Genomic DNA, 18,199 nt, shown 5'->3' with positions numbered 1-18,199 from the left:
CTGATGCTGGGAGGGATTGCGGGCAGGAGGAGAAGGGGACGACAGAGGATGAGATGGCTGGATGGCATCACTGACTCGATGGACTTGAGTTTGAGTGAACTCCAGGAGTTGGTGAGGGACAGGGAGGCCTGGCATGCTGCAATTCATGGGGTCGCAAAGATTCGGACACGACTGAGCGACTGATCTGATAGCTGTTATAGTTATGATTACATATTCCTTAACTTATTAAAGTATTAAAATATGTTAACAATTTTGATGCTCTGTCAGTCTACCTACTGCCATTGCAAAGATCACCTAAGATATTTTACATATAAGAGAAATAGAAATAAACTATTATTTAAACAATGGCTATTTTCAGTTTTCCACATTTACCATCACCTAACCCACTCCAGTGTTCTTGCCTGGAGAATCCCAGGGACGGGGGAGCCTGGTGGGCTGCCGTCTATGGGGTCGCACAGAGTCGGACACGACTGAAGTGACTTAGCAGTAGCAGTAGCAGTCAAACTTAATCTAAATGTTTTATGTTAAGTTTAGATATTATGATACTGTTAAAAATCAGAATAAATCTTTTCATTTTTTTTCATGATTTTTAAGTCCTATACTCCAATATCCTGTCACTGTAGTGTTTGTACTTATAAGCAGGTATTTCTCATATTACACTCATACATTGATCCTATTCAAGTACTTATGTATTTGCTTAGTTTTATAAGGTTTCACTCCTCATCATCATTATAGTATTTCCTTCTTTCAATATATCCTGACCATCTTTGTTATAAAATTTCATTTCATGCAATAGTTCTAAGTTCTCCTTTTCATTTCACGCAACAGTTCTAAGCTCTCCTAATAGTATTTGTCTCCTAAGGTTTGTTTCATCACCAATTCTTCTATAATTACACCTCTTACGACATTCTTCAGCTATTTTCAGTTCAGTCGCTCGGTCGTGTCCAACTCTTTGCAACCCCAGGAACCGCAGCACACCAGGCCTCCCTGTCCATCACCAACTCCTGGAGTCCACCCAAACCCACGTCCATCGAGTCAGTGATGCCATCCAACAATCTCATCCTCTGTTGTCCCCTTCTCCTCCTGCCCTCAGTCTTTCCCAGCATCAGGGTGTTTTCAAATGAGTCAGCTCTTCACATCAGGTGGCCGAAGTATCGGAGTTTCAGCTTCAACATCAGTGCCTCCAGTGAACACCCAGGACTGATCTCCTTTAGGATGGACTGGTTGGGTCTCCTTGCAGTTCAAGGGACTTTCAAGAGTCAGCTATTTTAATACTTCTTAAAACTTTTAAGCTTTTAATGAACATTCAGAAATTAAAAAACTATTATGGACATATTTATCCATTCAATTAACAGCTCAGCAAAGTATTCAATTCTCATACAGTCACTACCTAACAGTCAGTTCAAACACAAGTTAACAGGTGTGATTTTAATAAACTCATAGGTGCTTTTTCACTTTCCTTGGTGTCATCATAAAGTAAGTAAAACTTACCTACACAAACCTTGGGGGAGAACTCCCCTGCATTTGATACCTTGAGATCTGGCATCTAACCCATTTGTAAGTTGGGTACTAGAAGAAACGAATGTCCTGTAAAAGTTTATACTTTTATTTAGCATCAGAACAAAGTTTCCTCCCTAAAAGAAAGAGTATGACTAATCACAGACTAACGCCCTAAGATACCTGTGTCTTTCCCAATCAAAACTTCAACAGACAAAATCAGTTTTATCTTCATAGTCATCTGTCTAAAGCAAACAGGAAACCAACCTGAGCCATTGAGTATACTTCATTTATAGGCTGAATCCACTTCCTTATTCACAAAATTTATTATATCTGTACATTAAGACCAAATGGAGTTTTCTTAGCATTAATCAACAGTTTGTAACAGTACATTAACAGACCATTTGACTTTGATACAGAATTTCCTCTCCCATCTATAGTTAGAAAGTCTATGAAGGGAAGGGTCAGACAAGCTTCAGTTCAGTTCAGTTCAGTCGCTCAGTCGTGTCCAACTCTTTGTGACCCCATGAGTCGCAGCATGCCAGGCCTCCCTGTCTATCACCAACTCCCAAAGTTCACCCAGACTCACGTCCATCGAATCAGTGATGCCATCCAGCCATCTCATCCTCTGTCGTTTTCCCTTCTCCTCCTGCCCCCAATCCCTCCCAGCATCAGAGTCTTTTCCAATGAGTCAATTCTTCGCATGAGGTGGCCAAAGTACTGGAGTTTCAGCTCCAATGCCTTAAACAAGAGCTCTCAATGAATTTCTGTTGAATGAATCAACTGTAGCCCAACTTTTTTAGATGAAGTCTGGGGTACAAAATGTAAATGGATTATAAAAATTCATTATAATACTACTTCATAACTACTAAAGCAACAAATAACAGAGTAACAGCTTGAATGTTCCAAAATTCAGTATGTAGTCAGTGTCACGCATCTAAATGGCAAAATGTCCAAACCAAACTATTCCCATACCCATCACTAACACCTATATTCTTACAAATTTCCTTTCAGTGAATATTCCCAAGTCAAACAAATAGGAATTACCTTATATTCTGTCCTCTTTCTCATCTTTCAGAAGCATCTTGCAGCCTTAATATTTATAGAATCAGTCCCTTTCTCTTCTTCTTCCCCTTCACTGACACTATAAACTTTCATTACTTAGGAATTAGATTAAACAAAAAAAAAGGCCTCCTAACTAGTCTCTCTGCTTCCAGCCTCACACACCCCAAATCATCACCTAAACTGTTTCCAGAAAGGTACTTCTAAAAATGCTAATATGATCATGTCATTTTCTTACTAAAATGCCATCAATTTCAGAAAAAGCTAAATGTTTAGAATCTAGCCTCTTTAAGCTCTACTCTTACTGGACATCTTATGGCTTCCATGGTAGGGGTAGAGATTTTATCTTTGTGTGTTGCATTTCTGCTATAAGAAGTTCCCTCTGCTAACTGCCTAGCTAACTCCTTTTCATCCTTCAAGTCTCAGGTAAAATTTCTTTTCAGTTATACAGGAAAGAACATTCAGGAACTATCTAGCACAACATCCAATTACAGGAGGTATGTAAGGTATCTGTTAAGCCAGTAAAGTTGATTTTTCACAATTCCAATAAGGAGAAAAGACTAAAATACAAAATGGTCATAAATAGTTATAGGAGTCAAAGGTTTGTGGAATGCTGGATAAATAAAAGAAACTAGGGTCTTTAAAACCAATCTTACCAAAGTCTTCACATGTCACTTCTCCAAAGGGGAAGGGATACAATCATTTTTCAAATATACTGGCAATATAAGTCCTCCTTTAGGAAGCATTTCAGAAATACTCACTTTTATTATAAATAGTAAGATAGATAAGAAGGTATAGACCATCCAGTTTCAACAACAGTTAATATTTTACAGCCATATTTGTTTCTTTATGCTTCTTTTTTCAGTTATTGCTATAGCAGTCCAAATACACCTGTCTGATCCCTTTAGGTATGTATTTATATAAGTAGTACTATATATTATGTATCATTCTGCAGCTTGCTTTGTCCCTTAAAATGCATTTCTAAAATTTGTCCATAATGGTACCTAAAGCTCTAGTTCACACTAGTTTTAACTGTAATAGAAAATTTAACTGTCTGAATATACCACATTTTATTTATCAATCGTTCTGTTCACAGACTTTTACTTCCTTTGTCTTTCTTTTCACCATTACAAATTAAAATAAAAATTACTGTATGAGCCTCATCTATAAAACTACATAAAATTTTCTCTAGATCCCAGTTAAAAAAAGAAAGACATAAGAAAGAAAAAGGTGTTGCCCACAGTGTAGGTACTCATTAAATAGTTGCTAAATGAAGGAAAAATGAATAGATCATTTAACCTTTCTTAATACTGTCAAATTTTTCTCCAAAGGGGTTATACAGATTTGTACTCTCACTAGTTAGTACTCTCCATCCTTACTGACTTTTAGTACTTTCCAGATACTTTTATGTTACTCAAATAAAGAGTATGAAACAGAATTTTATTCTATTTCATGCCAAATTTTATTCATTCTTCTTCCTATTTTCTTAGATGGCTTGTTTATTACTACTTTACACAATGCTGTTTTTTTTTTATAGTGTTAATTTTCTCTCTTGGAGTTTTACTGAATACTCATTAGTCCAATAGTCTAGGTTATGTTGAAATTCCTACATAGACAATTGTATATTCTGCAAATACGGATAATTTTATATTTTCAACTATTATACTCTAGTGCTTGTTCCTGGGAATACATCTAAATTTCCCTGTTAAAAATGGTGTAACATGAGCTACAATGTTTGTGTGATAACCTTTACCAAGCTATGGAACTTCCCTCTTGATGGTTTACTCACAAAGTTATTGTTCACTGTATCAGCTATTATTTTATTAAATGATTTTTATAAACATTCTACATCAATTTTCCCCTTGATATGATTATCTGCTATATAAGTAAAAGACTTTCTAACATTAGGACTTCTCTGGTGGCTCAGACAGTAAAGTGTCTGTCTACAATGTGAGAGACCTGGGTTTGATCCCTGGGTTTGATCCCTGGGTTGGGAAGATTCCCTGGAGAAGGAAATGGCAACCCACTCCAGTACTTCTTGCCTTGAAAATCCCATGGACGGAGGAGCCTGGTGCAGGCTACTACCCATGCGGTCGCAAAGAGTCGGGCACGACTGAGCGACTTCACTTTCACTTTCTTTCTAACATTAAGCTACCCTTGCATTCCTAAGATAAGATCTGTAAGCTTTAAGTGTACTGAACTCAAACTGCCAATATTTTGAATCAGTAGACCTTTCTATCATTTCTTTTTCTACTTAATTTCCATTTCTACTTTTTTTTATTCCTTTCTTCCTAATTACTTTAGGTTTGCTATTTTTCTTTCTCTAAATTGATACTATTATTGCTAATTAGTGCTTTTGCTGATATTACTTTTATTAACATTCACACTTCAACTGTTTATTTAACTCTTTACTACATGAAATAATTAAAAGTGCCTTTCGAGATTTGTGACTATGATGTAATGTAGAAAGGGAAATTATTTTGAATATTTCAATCTTACTTGCATTGTGGTCAGCAAAAAGGTTCAGGCAATCCCTAATGAAATATTTCAAGACTTTCTTCCAAGCCTCAATATTCTACAGTTATACTGTACAGGCATACCTTATACCTATTAAGGATTTGGTTTCAGATCACTGCTGCTGCTGCTACTGCTAAGTCGCTTCAGTCGTGTCCGACTCTGTGCGACCCCATGGACTGCAGCCTACCAGGCTCCTCCATCCATGGGATTTTCCAGGCAAGAGTACTGGAGTGGGGTGCCATTGCCTTCTCTGCATCACAGCAAATATTACAATACAGTGAGTCACATGAATTTTTGGTTTCTCAGTTTATATAAAAGTTATGTTCACACTATATTATATTAAGTGTGCAGAAACATTTATGTCTAAAAAATCATTACACATACCTTAATTAAAAGATAATGCTGTTGGAAAAATGGTGCTTATAGACTTGTTTGATGAAGGGTTGCCATAAGCCTTCAATTTTTAAAAAACGAAGTATCTGCAAAGCGCAGGAAAAAACAACAACAACAACAAGGAATGCCTGTGTAATGATTTTCACTTTTCTTACTCCTGACAACAAACTCTAGATCTGAGGAAATGTGACTGAAATTTTCTAAAAGACTACCTCTTCAAAACCTATCTCTTCTATTCCCTTGGAATTCTTCCCCTGCATATTTTGGAACCCTTTCAATCCACATCAAAGTCACTCAACTGCTCTTTCATATTTACTTTTTTATTTCTGGGCTACATTCTGAATGAATGCCTAATGAATGCCAATTCTTGAATTCTCCCTTTGATGGCATCTAATGCAGCTTTTTAACCTCAGAAAAACCTATTTACTAAGTTTATTTCCTTTTTAGTATTAGGTAGAATTTCTTTCATCTCTGTGGAAACTTAAACATACTTGTTTCTTTTATTTTTTACCCCTTCCTATGCTTTTGAGACTATCTCTGCTCCATCTACTCACTTCATGGAGAACTAGATCGTACAGTGGGCTTAAAAAGAACTTCCTGCTCTAAGATGATACAGGAAATTTTAAAGATTCCCTCACCAATTAAGAAAGTAGTCATTTTACTTCAGGTCCTGATTATAAGGACTATGTCTGTCCTCTTCTTTCCTTCATCTCACGATTTCCAAAAAGCGGGGTTTTAGCATAAGCCAGTATCCAAACTAGGCCATCCTGAATAGTAAAGGAGTCTCTATCAGTTAACTACATGGATGATAAGCATAAAGCAGAGTCTCAAGACTAACCTAAGACATTTATTAATATGATCCCCTTAAACACAAGCCTTAGCCTATGCAACAGTTATCAGTGGCTTTCTTCCATCTCCTTTCCAAGTATGGGGTCTCATATTAGGCCCTGGCTTCATGTATTTTAAGCCTAACTTTATTCATACACACTTCATGAAGCACCTTACATCCTTTTAACATACAAGATCAAAACTCTTGGCTACAAGTATCTGCTTCTGCTACCTTAAACCTAATGCTGACCACTAGGTAGTTTTTTTTCTATATAAACCACAGAAACATTTAGTTTCTAAACCCATTAATGTTTAAACTCTTTCTAGCACTTTGTCTTTCATTACTTTATGAAGGGATTACTTTGAAATGAAGGAATAATAAACACTGAAATTAGTGTGCCAGCTTCATTAAAATACTTGCATTCATTTTTTAAACATGAATTTTTAGGCATTCCTTTCGCTCAGTGACCACTTTCAAGAATTTACATTACAAAGGATTCCTACAGGCAGGGTTTCATAAGGATATATAAAGATCTTCAAAGAAGTACTATTTTTAACAGAATAAAACTACTCTTAGTTATCTTAAATATACTTATTCTTCTTAAACAATAAAGCAGTCCAAAAGAAAACTAATTAGATAATATAAATGTTAAAAATTCTAAGGTTAATCCACTGGAAAAAAATGTCCACAACAGAATGCTGAATAAAATGAAAAAAATTACAGCAATTTGTAGATTAATATGAATACAGCTAGGAAACAAAAACATAAAAGAATAATAAAAAATTACAGCAAAGCAAAAAATACATAGGGTCACTTTCAAAAGACGAATAGTGAGAAAAAGTTGAAAAAGTGAGTTAAAACCAAATTCTGGAAGGTACTAAGGTTCTGACTACTAATCTTTACCCTTTATAAAATATGAATCCAAAATAATTTAAAAAGAGAATAAAGTATGAAAACAGCGATAGGAAAGAGTAATGTAGATGAAGAATACAGAACATAGTGAGTGAAAAAGAAAAAAATCCTATACTCATCACTAGTGTATATCAAAATCAAATGACTAGATTTTGTTCACAATAAATATTGAAGATTTTATTCATATTAAATAAAAGCTAGAAAAATAAACTTTTGCATGAAAAAAGAAAGCAAAATAATGAAATGCAATTTTAGAATTTAATTTCCTTGATTTTCTGTTTGTATCTCTACCTACGGATGGGAGGCAACAAATAGATTTTGATTAATATCTCTATAGCCTGTTAACAATTTTTCTATTGCAGTTTGTATCTGCAATATAAACTATCAAGCTTAATGGCTAAAAATCACTTAATATATTTCAAAATTATACTTATATATTTTAATGTTGTCCACTGCTTTGGATCACTGGGAATTCAGTATTTCACCATTTAGCATCATCAATATTTAGCATCATCATACCACTCTAACACCCTCCCCTTCCCATACAATATTCCAAGATTCCTGAACAAATCAATCCGGTAACATACATTAAACCCCTTTAAGGAATTCAAAAAGAAATACATGTAAAAAATAAAAGGTGTATTAATGGAAAGTTGCCTGCTTTTGGTTCTAAAAGTAAATCTGTTTCATAAATTACCCATTGAAAATGAGGTATCAAAAATGAGCAAAGACAAAATAGATTAAACATACAATCATTAGTAATTTAAAAATGGAAATTAAAATAATGAATTACTGTCTTTACCTACATTGCCAAATAATTCTTAAATATAAAATCCAATTGCTAGCTCAACTTCTGGTGAAAGATAAACTAGTACAAATTCTGGAGAATAAAATGGTATTTATTACTACATAGTTAAGAAATATTCTTAAAATAATTTTACCTCTAGTCCTTTAAAATGAAAAGAAGATGTAAGGAACTAAATACAAATGATTAATAAGTTTTAAAATATTCTAAAAATGTAAACACACACTAAAGGAATCATAATACTTATAGTTTATCCTTAAAATAAATTAGTCAGAAACCAATAAAGATATGCTCTTCGAGACTATTTAATGACACTTATTGAGTGAATGAGGGCAGAAAAAACAGTGTAGGAAGTTATAAAACATCACACAAACACAAATAACCATAAAATGTTTACTGTGGTTATTTCTAATTCACTAACGCTTTTTTTTACACCCTTTCCTCTTTCAAATATTCTTCAATACACATATGTTACTTACATTAAGTCAAATTCTAAAAATACACATGACTGAAGCAATACAAATTCTCAGGCAGTTCCTGCTATATTGCAAATTATTTTATTCAACATAATGCAATTTAAAATTTGTAACATTAACTTACTATTAAACAATATGCCCTTCCTGACACTTTTACAAAACAAGCAAAGAAAAATCCTTAATAAACTTGACTACACATCAACAATTGTATAAAAATGTCAAAATACACACTAACAGGTTTTACATGTTATTGACCCTATATTGCTTTATTAGTAAAATAGAATCACTTAAAATTTACCTGCATTGCACTTTTCCCCAGTTTCACCACTTCAAATAATGTGACAGGTTCCCCTTCACCATTCTGTTGAGGGTGCCCATTGGCTCTTCCACGGCCTGTTCCTCTAACTCCAGCTTCAATTCTACTCTTCTCTCCTGGTGATTTTCGTGGTTTCTTATTTGTAGACTGAATAAAAAAAGAGGAAAAGCAAAATTAAATGCAGGCATATTTGCCTTATGGAGAGTGATCTCAAATTATGTTTGAGCCTGTGAAAGGCAAGTTAGCACTGTTATAGGTAAGAGACAATTTCAAAAGAAGCTTCACAATATTTGTATTGATTTTAAAAAAAAGTGCAAACAGCAAAGTACAAGTTAATTTATACAAGGTATGAAAAGAAAAAGATTTACTATTTTGTACAATAATGACAATGCTGTAACCCTGCCCCCAAACACGACCCCATCTTGACATTTTCTTATTACCAACCTCAAGACTAGACTTCCTCAGAAATCATGTTCAACAAATTGCTACTTGGACCAACTGCATGTTCAACTTCTCCTTCAACTTAAGTACTAAAATATTTCATATTCAGTCATGCAACAAATATATATTGACAATTTTTGGAACCATCCCAAGTACTAAAAATACGGCAAATATTCTGGCCTTAGAGTTGTTTTTCAGTCAGTTCAGTTCAGTCGCTCAGTCGTGTCCGACTTTGCTACCCCATGGACTGCAGCACGACAGGTTTCCCTGTCGATCACCAACTCCCAGAGATTGCTCAAACACGTCCATTGAGTCAGAGATGCCATCTAAGCATCTCATCCTCTGTTGTGACCTTCTTCTCCCCCCTTCAATCTTTCCCAGCATCAGGGTCTTTTCCAGTGAGTCATTTCTTTGCATCAGATGGCCAAAGTATTAGAGTTTGAGCTTCAACATCAATCCTGCCAATGAATATTTGGCAGCACTGATTTCCTTTAGGATTCACTGGTTTGATATCCCTGCTGTCCAAGGGACTCTCAAGAGTCTTCTCCAACACCACAGTTCAAAAGCACCAATTCTTTAGCACCCAGCTTTCTTTATGGTCCAACTTGCAAATCCATACATGACTGCTGGAAAAACCATAGCTTTGATGAGACAGACCTTTGTTGGCAAAATAATGTCTCTGTTTTCTAATATGTTGTCTAGGTTTGTCACAGCTTTCCTTCAAAGGAGGAAGCATCTTCTAATTTCATAGTGCAGTCGCCATTTGCAGTGATTTTGGAGACCAAAAAATAAAGTCTCTCACTATTTCCATTGTTTCCCCATGTATTTGCCATGAAGTGATGGGACCAGATGCCATGATCTTAGTTTACCAAATGTTGAGTTTTAAGCCAGCCTTTTCACTCTCTTCTTTCACTTTCATCAGAAGGCTCTTTAGTTCCTCTTTGCTTTCTGCCGTAAGAGTGGTATCAACTGCATATCTGAAATTACTAATATTTTTCTTGGAAAACTTGATTCCAGCTTGTGCTTCATCCAGCCCGGTATTTCACATGATGCACTCTGCATAGAAGTAAGCAGGGTGACAACAGACAGCCCTGACGTACTCCTTTCCCAATTTAGAACCAGTCCATGATTTCATGTATGGTTCTAACTGTTGCTTCTTGACCTGCATATGGATTTCTCAGGAAGCAGGTAAGGTGGTCTGGTATTCCCATCTCTTTAAGAATTTTCCACAGTTTGCTGTGATGCACACAGTCACAGCTTTTGGAATAGTCAATAAAGCAGAAGTTTTTCTGGAATTCTCTTGCTTTTTCAATGATCCAATGTATGTTGCCATACATCTGCTTTTTCTAAATCCAGCTTGAACATCAGTACTGTTCATTTACTGTTGAACCCTAGCCTGGAGAATTTGGAGCATTACTTTGCTAGAGTGTAAGATGAGTGCAATTGTGCGACAGTCTGAACTTTTTTAGCATTACTTTTCCCTGGGATTGGGATGAAAATTGACACTTTCCATTCCTGTGGCCATTCTGAGTTTTCCAAATTTGCTGGCATATTGAGTGCAGCACTTTGATAGCATCATCTTTCAGGATTTGAAGTAGCTCCATTGGAATTCCATCACCTCCACTAGCTTTGTTCGTAGTGATGCTTCCTAAGGCCCACTTGGCTTCACACTCCAGGATATCTGGCTTGAGATGAGTGATCACATCATCATGGTTATCTAGTCATTAAGATCTTTTTGTATAGTTCTTCTGTGTATTCTTGCCACCAATTCTTAGCATATTCTGCTTCTATTAGGTCCATGCCATTTCTGTCCTTTATTGTGCCCATCTTTGCAAGAAATGTTCCCTCAGTATCTCTAATCTTCTTCAAGAGATCTCTAGTCTTTCCCATTCTGTTGTTTTCCTCTATTTCTCTGCATTCAGGCTTTCTTATATCTCCTTGCTGTTTTTGGAACTCTGCATTGAGATGGCTGTATCTTCCCTTTTCTCCTTTGCCTTTCGCTTCTCTTCTTTTCTTAGCTATTTCTAAGGCCTCCTCAGACAACCATTTTGCTTTCCAGAATTTCTTTTTCTTGGGAATGGTTTTGATCAACACCTCCTGGACAATGTCACAAACCACAATCCATAGTTCTTCAGGCACTCTATGAGATCTAATCCCTTGAATTTATTTGTCTCTTCTACTGTATAATCTTAAGGGATTTGATTTAGGTCATACCTGAATGGCCTAGTGGTTTTCCCTATTTTCTTCAGTTTAAGTCTGAATTTGGCAATAAGGAGTTCATGATCTGAGCCACAGTCACCTCCTGGTCTTCTTTTTGCTGACTGTATAGAGCTTCTTCATCTTTGGCTGCAAAGAATATAATCAATCTGATTTTGGTATTGACCACCTAGTGATGTCCATGTGTAGATTCAGCTCGTCTTCTTGGAATAGGGTGGTTGCTATGACCAGTGCATTCTCTTGGCAAAACTCTGTTAGTCTTTGCCCTGATTCATTTTGTACTCCAAGGCCAAACTTGCCTATTACCCCAGGTATCTTTTGACTTTCTACTTTTGCATTCCAGTCTATGATGAAAAGGACATCTTTTTGGGTGTTAATTCTACAAGATCTTGTAGGACTTCATAGAACCATTCAACCTCAGCTTCTTCAGCATTACTGGTTGGGGTATAGACTTGAGTTACTGTGATACTGAATGGTTTGCCATAGAAACCAACAAAGATCATTCTGTGGTTTTTGAGATTGCACCTAAGTACTGCATTTCAGACTCCTCTGTTGACTATGATGGCTATTCCATTTCTTCTAAGCAATTCATGCCCACAATAGTAGATATAATGGTCATCTGAATTAAATTTGCCCATTCTGGTCCATTTTAGTTCCCTGATTCCTAAAAGGTCAATGTTCACTCTTTCCATCTCCTATTTGATCACTTCCAATTTACCTTGATTCACGGACCTAACATTCCAGGTGCCTATGCAACACTGTTCTTTACAGCATCATACTTTACTTCCATTACCAGTCAGTCCAGAAAAAAACTGGGATTTTTTTCTGCTTTGGCTCTTTCTCTTCATTCTTTCTGGAGTATTTCTCCACTCTTTTCCAGTAGCATATTGGGCACCTATCAACCTAGGGAGTTCATCTTCCAGTGTCCTATCTTTTTGCCTTTTCACACTGTTCATAGGGTTCTCGAGGCAAGAATACTGAAGTGGTTTATCATTCAGTTCTCTAGTGGACCACATTTTGCCAGAACTCTCCACCATGACCCGTCCAACTTGGGTGGCCCTACAGGGCATGGCTCATAGTTTCATTGAGTTAGACAAGGCACATTCTTCAATTAACAACCCATCCCATGCCATGCCCCCAACTTACAAAGAAAAGTCAACACCGGCTATCACCTTATCTATGTCTCACCTTTAGAGTCAAGATAGAGTAGCTTGCAGTCACTATTCTTGTTATCATTCCTATAAATTTCACTAGCATATAAACTCATTAGAGTTACTGATCAAACTCACCAGTAAAATTAATGTTGCTAAATTTAATAGACATTTTTTTGCAACCCTCCCAGCAAGCCACATTATCCCTATGTGCTTCAGATATCTCTTCCCTCCCTATATTCCTTCCCTGTTAGTGTTACCTTGCTGCTGCTAAGTCGCTTCAGTCGTGTTGACTCTGTGCGACCCCACAGACGGCAGCCCACCAGGCTCCCCTGTCCCTGGGATTCTCCAGGCAAGAATACTGGAGTGGTTTGCCATTTCCTTCTTCAATGCATGAAGGTGAAAAGTGAAGGTGAAGTCGCTCAGTCCTGTCTGACTCTGAGTGACCCCACGGACTGCAGCCTACCAGGGTCCTCCATCCATGGGATTTTCCAGGCAAGAGTACTGGAGTGGGGTGCCATCGCCCTCTCCGTGCAGTATTACCTTAGGTCTCTGATAAGCATCTTCTCAATCTTTATACGCTTTCTTGAGTGGTTTAGTTCTCTCTCATACCAGCCTGTTTTGGTTATCAATTTACTGTTCTCCAAATGTACTCTATTTTGCCACACTTTGTGATACTGGAACTGGATTCGGTAAACATTTTTCTAGTCGTCTGCTGCAATGGTAAGCTTTATAACTCAAATGACCTGGAGGAACACTACAAAGCACAGCATAGTGGCGCTTCTCTTCCTGCTCATAGGACACATTCCCATCATTCTCTATTCTTATATTCTTCAAAGTATCTCTCACTCCTCTTGATATTATAGTTAATAGCCTGACCTCTATTTGTGTGTGTGGATTAATACATAATAAATTTACTGCCTATTTTTAAATAAAGTATTTTTAGAACAGTGTTAGCTATACAAAATAAAGTCGTGAAGACAGTACAAGGAACCCCCACATATATCTTATCTAATTAGACCTATTATTAACACCTTATTATTTGTATGATATGTTACAATTAATGAACCACTATTGATACATTAACAAAAGTCCATATTTAATTCAGATTTTCCTAGTTTTTTTTTTAATGATCTGTTCTAGAAGCCCACCCAAGGACTCTTAGACATATTCACATCATGTCTCCCTAAGCTCCTCTTGGCTGCAACAGTTTTTATTCTTTCCTGGTTTATGGTGACCTTGAAAATTTTAAGGAATTTTGGACAAGTATTTTATGTTGTATAGGTATTTTATACAACGTTCCTCAACTGGGGTTTGTCTGATGTTTTTCTCACAACCAGACTGGAATTATGGGTTTGGAGAAGAAGATATGAGAGATAAAGTGTCATTTTTGTCACCTCACAATCAAGGGTATAGTCTAACACATGACTTATCATTCTTAATGCTGACCTATTAATCAGTTGGCAGAGGTGATATTTATCAGGTTTTCCACTAAAGTTACTTTTACTCTCCTCTCCATGCTTCACTGTTTGGAAGAAAGTCACTATGTGCATTCCACATTGAAGGGGTGAGGAGCTATGCTCCACCTCCTTGGAGGTCGAGCATTTATACACACTGTTTGATATTCTTTCATCATGGGAAATTTCTCTATTCTCTCTCATTCATTCAATCATTAATACTAATGTAGACCCATCAACATGTATTTTGGATTACAATTCAATATTATTTTATTTTGTTGTTCAACTTGTTTCAGCTTTGGCCATTGAGAGATCTTTCAGTTTTGTCTCCTATGTCCTTCTGACATATTATATATATTGTGTGATAAATACACACATACTCCATTGTGTGTATTTTTTATTTAGTACTTGGTTACTTTCTGGCAGCACAACATTCTCCATGCTCATATTGTATATTCTGTTTTCCAGTTTTAGACTCGGGTAATAGTCCTGGTTCCTTTTATTAGAGAATTTTATTAGGAATGAAGATCTGGGCACTAGGTTTTGCTCCTTGATACTGAGTGCCCTTGCTTCTAGGCCCTTAAGTGGGCGAAACAATGAAATGTATGTTCCATGTATATACACATAACTACAAATATTTCTGTATGCAATGATCTGTTATCTATATTAAGTAAAGCAAATTTTTTTTGTAACTGGTATCTCCAACTCTAATCCATTAGCATATGGATGCTTCCTCCCCTTACTCATCTACAAACTCCCACTCCAACAGTGAGAAATCTGGCTCTCATCAGTGTACTTATATAGCAGTATTTTAAGCCCTAGTAGTATTTTAAGCCCTACCCCATGGGAAACAATTTTATGAACTAGATTGCAGTTCTTTTATGCATTGTGTACAGCAGTTTTCTTCGACTTTAGTCTTACAGACTCATTTCCAAAGTTACTAAAGTCAGCAATAGTGTTAGATGATATTGATTCACTCTACATTCCATCCTAGTATTCCCCTGACCTTACAAATGATTTTTAAAACATGTGAATTAATAAAATTCACTTTTTATGAAAAGTTTGATGATTTTTGACAAATACATAGTGTCATGAATGCACAATTATGGTATAACAGAAAAAAGTTTCACTACCTTAAAAAATGCCTGTGCTTCACATTTAACCCTCCCACTTTCCCTTGGCAAACTCCAAAAAATATTTTTTAATCACCACTACTGTTTTGTCTTTTACACAGTCATGTAATTGTAGTCACACAGCATACACTTTCATACTGGTATTTTTCATCCTAACAAAACGAATTAAAGATTGATCCATGTCTTTTAGTAGGTGAATAGCTCATTTCTGTTTATCTGTAAACAATATTCCACTGTATGCATGTACCATGTTTTGTCATCCATCTACGTAACGGTGGACATCCTGCCCACCATTTTTGGCAGTTAGGAATAAAACTCCTATAAGAATTTACATGCAGAATTTTGTATAAACAAAACTTCCAAATCCATTGTGCAAATACCTAGGATTACCAGATCATATGGTAAAACTATGTTTAGCTTAGTACAAAACTTCCAGTCTTCCAAAGTGGCAACACCATTTAACATTCTAACAAGCAATGAGTTCCAGCTTCTGTTGCTTCACATTCGTGCCAGGAAATTGGTATTGCCAGGTTCTTAGATTTCAGCCACTCTAACACGGAGACAGTTAGTTGTCTTAATTCACAATCCTTGAATGATAAATGATTAAAGAATTTTCAACAAATGATAATTTCTCAAATTACGTTTTTCTGTTTGAATTACTGGTGAAGGTTTATCTCCTGATTAGACTCTCCAACCTTGTACAATCTAACATCATAACCTCTATCCTCACAAAGCTATTAGGATGGTGCAAAAGTAAATGTGGTTTTGCACTGTTGAACTTTGCTGTTTGATATTGGAATATACTGTTAAATACATGTGATTATCATATACATCATTTAAATGTACATTTCTCACTTTTTTTCCTAATGAGTTAACACTTGCTCTTTATTTTATATTTCTTCTAGAAAGCAAAATTTGAGCGTTTTGTTTTTTTTTTAATTTGAGTTCAAAATAGGTCATAAAGCATCAGTGACAACTCACAACATCAACAATGCATCTGGCCTAGGAACTGCTGGTGGTTCAAGAAGTTTTGCAAACTACACAACAGCCTTGAAGATGAGGAGTATAGTGGCCAACCATCAGAAACAGACAACAACTAATTGAGAGCAATCATCGAAGCCAATCCTCTTACAACTACACATGAAGTTGTCAAAGAACTGAATATAAACCATTCTACAGTCATTAGGCATTTGAAGCAAATTGGAAAGGTGGAAAGGCTTGGTAAATAGGTGCCTCATAAGCTGACTGCAGATCATAAAAAAGCGTCATTTTGACTCACAATAGCCACAAACCATTTCTCGATTGAATTGTGATGTGCAAGGAAAAGTATATTGTATGGAATAACTGATAACGACCAGTTCAGTGGCTGGACCGAGAAGAAGTTCCGAAACACTTTCCAAAGCTAAACTTGCACCCAAAAAGGTAACAATCACTGTTCGGTGATCTGCTGCCGGTCTGATCCACCACAGCTTTCTGAATCTTGGCAAAACCATTATATCTAAGAATTATGCTCAGCAAACCGATGAGATGCATTGAAAAGTGCAATGCCTGCAGTCAGCATTAGTAAACAGAATGAGCCAATTCTTCACAAAGATGCCCAAATGCGCATAACACAACTAAAGCTTCAAAAGTTGAATGAACTGGGCGACAAAGTTCTATTTTATCCCCCATATTTATCTGACCTCTCGCCAACCAATTACCACTTCAAGCATCTTCACAACTTTTTGCAGGGAAAATGCTTCCACGACCAGCAAGACACAGAAACTGTTTTCCAAGAATTCACTGAATCCCAAAGCACTGACTTTTATGCTAGAGGAATAAACAAATTTATTTCTCATTGGCAAAAATGTGGTGATTGCAATGGTTCCTATTTTGATTAATAAAGATGTATTTGAGCCTAGTTATAATGATTTAAAATTCATGATGACATAATTACTTTTGTACAACTTAATATTTCAAAGGGTAATAATATAAACATTACCTTTTAGTATCTTGTGACTTTTCAGACTCCCTTGGTTACATATTTTTGATACAAAGGTTAGGACACCTGTAAACATAGTCTCATTCCTGGACAAGAAATCACGGTGCTCTCAAATCAAAGAAATGGGTGATGCTCTGTATCAAACTTACTTGACTGGTCCAGTTTCCAGTGGTGCCATCTTAAGAACTGAGCCATACTGACCAGTGTGAAATAATATCTCATCTGTGGCTTTAATTTGCATTTCTCTAACAATTAGCAATGAGTATCTTTCCATGTGCCTATTGACCATCTATATATCTTCTTTGGATATATACTCTTTGGTCTTCTGCCTCCCCTCCTTTTTTGACTGAGCTGTTTGTTTCCACAATATTGAGTTGAATGAGCTGTCTGTATATTCTGGTTATTAATCCCTTGTCAGTCATATCATTTAAAAATATTTTCTCCCATTCCGAGGTTGTCTTTTCTTTTGCTGATGGTTTCCTTTGTGCAAAACCTGTGCAAAAGCTTTTAAGTTTAATGAAGCCCCATTTCTTTATCTTTTCTTTTATTTCTTTTGCCATGGGAAACTACTTGAAGAAAATATTGCTACCATTTGTGTCAGAGAGAATGTCTAGCCTATTTTCTCTTCCAGGAGATAATATAGTGTCATTTCTTTAGATCATTAAAGCATTTTTTAGTTTATTAATGTACATAGTACACAGGAATGTTCCAATTTCATTGCTTAAAATACAGCTGTCCAGTTTTCCCAACACAACTTATTGAAGAGGGTGTGTCTTTTCTTTTTCCCATTGTATATTCCTGCCTCCTTTGTCATAGATTACTTGCCCGTGAACACATGGGTCTATTTCTGGGCTCTCTATTCTGTTCCATTGATCTATATGCCTGTTTTTCATGCCAATATCACACTGTTTCAGTTACTATACCTTTGTAGCATAGTCTGAAGTCTGGAAGGGTTACCCCTCCAGCTTTGTTCTGTTCCCTCAGTATTGCTTTGGCAATTCTGGGTTCCATA

The 18,199-nt window shown here is 36.2% G+C and overlaps 1 protein-coding gene across 1 annotated transcript in view; it reads right to left on the bottom strand.

Annotated features, from left to right (window-relative positions):
* STAG1 (stromal antigen 1) overlaps positions 1-18,199 on the bottom strand; it is a 374,182-nt gene that overhangs the window by 313,896 nt on the left and 42,087 nt on the right. The window contains exon 4 of the mRNA XM_010858254.1: positions 8,790-8,954. Within this exon, the coding sequence (XP_010856556.1) occupies positions 8,790-8,954 (165 nt within the window). The remainder of the gene's footprint in view (positions 1-8,789; positions 8,955-18,199) is intronic.

The sequence above is a fragment of the Bison bison genome, unplaced genomic scaffold (assembly GCF_000754665.1).
Source record: "Bison bison bison isolate TAMUID 2011002044 unplaced genomic scaffold, Bison_UMD1.0 scf7180017864384, whole genome shotgun sequence".
NCBI classification, from domain to species: Eukaryota; Metazoa; Chordata; class Mammalia; order Artiodactyla; family Bovidae; genus Bison; species Bison bison.
Note: the sequence above shows the minus strand (reverse complement) of the source record. Positions and strands in the feature narration are given on the sequence as shown.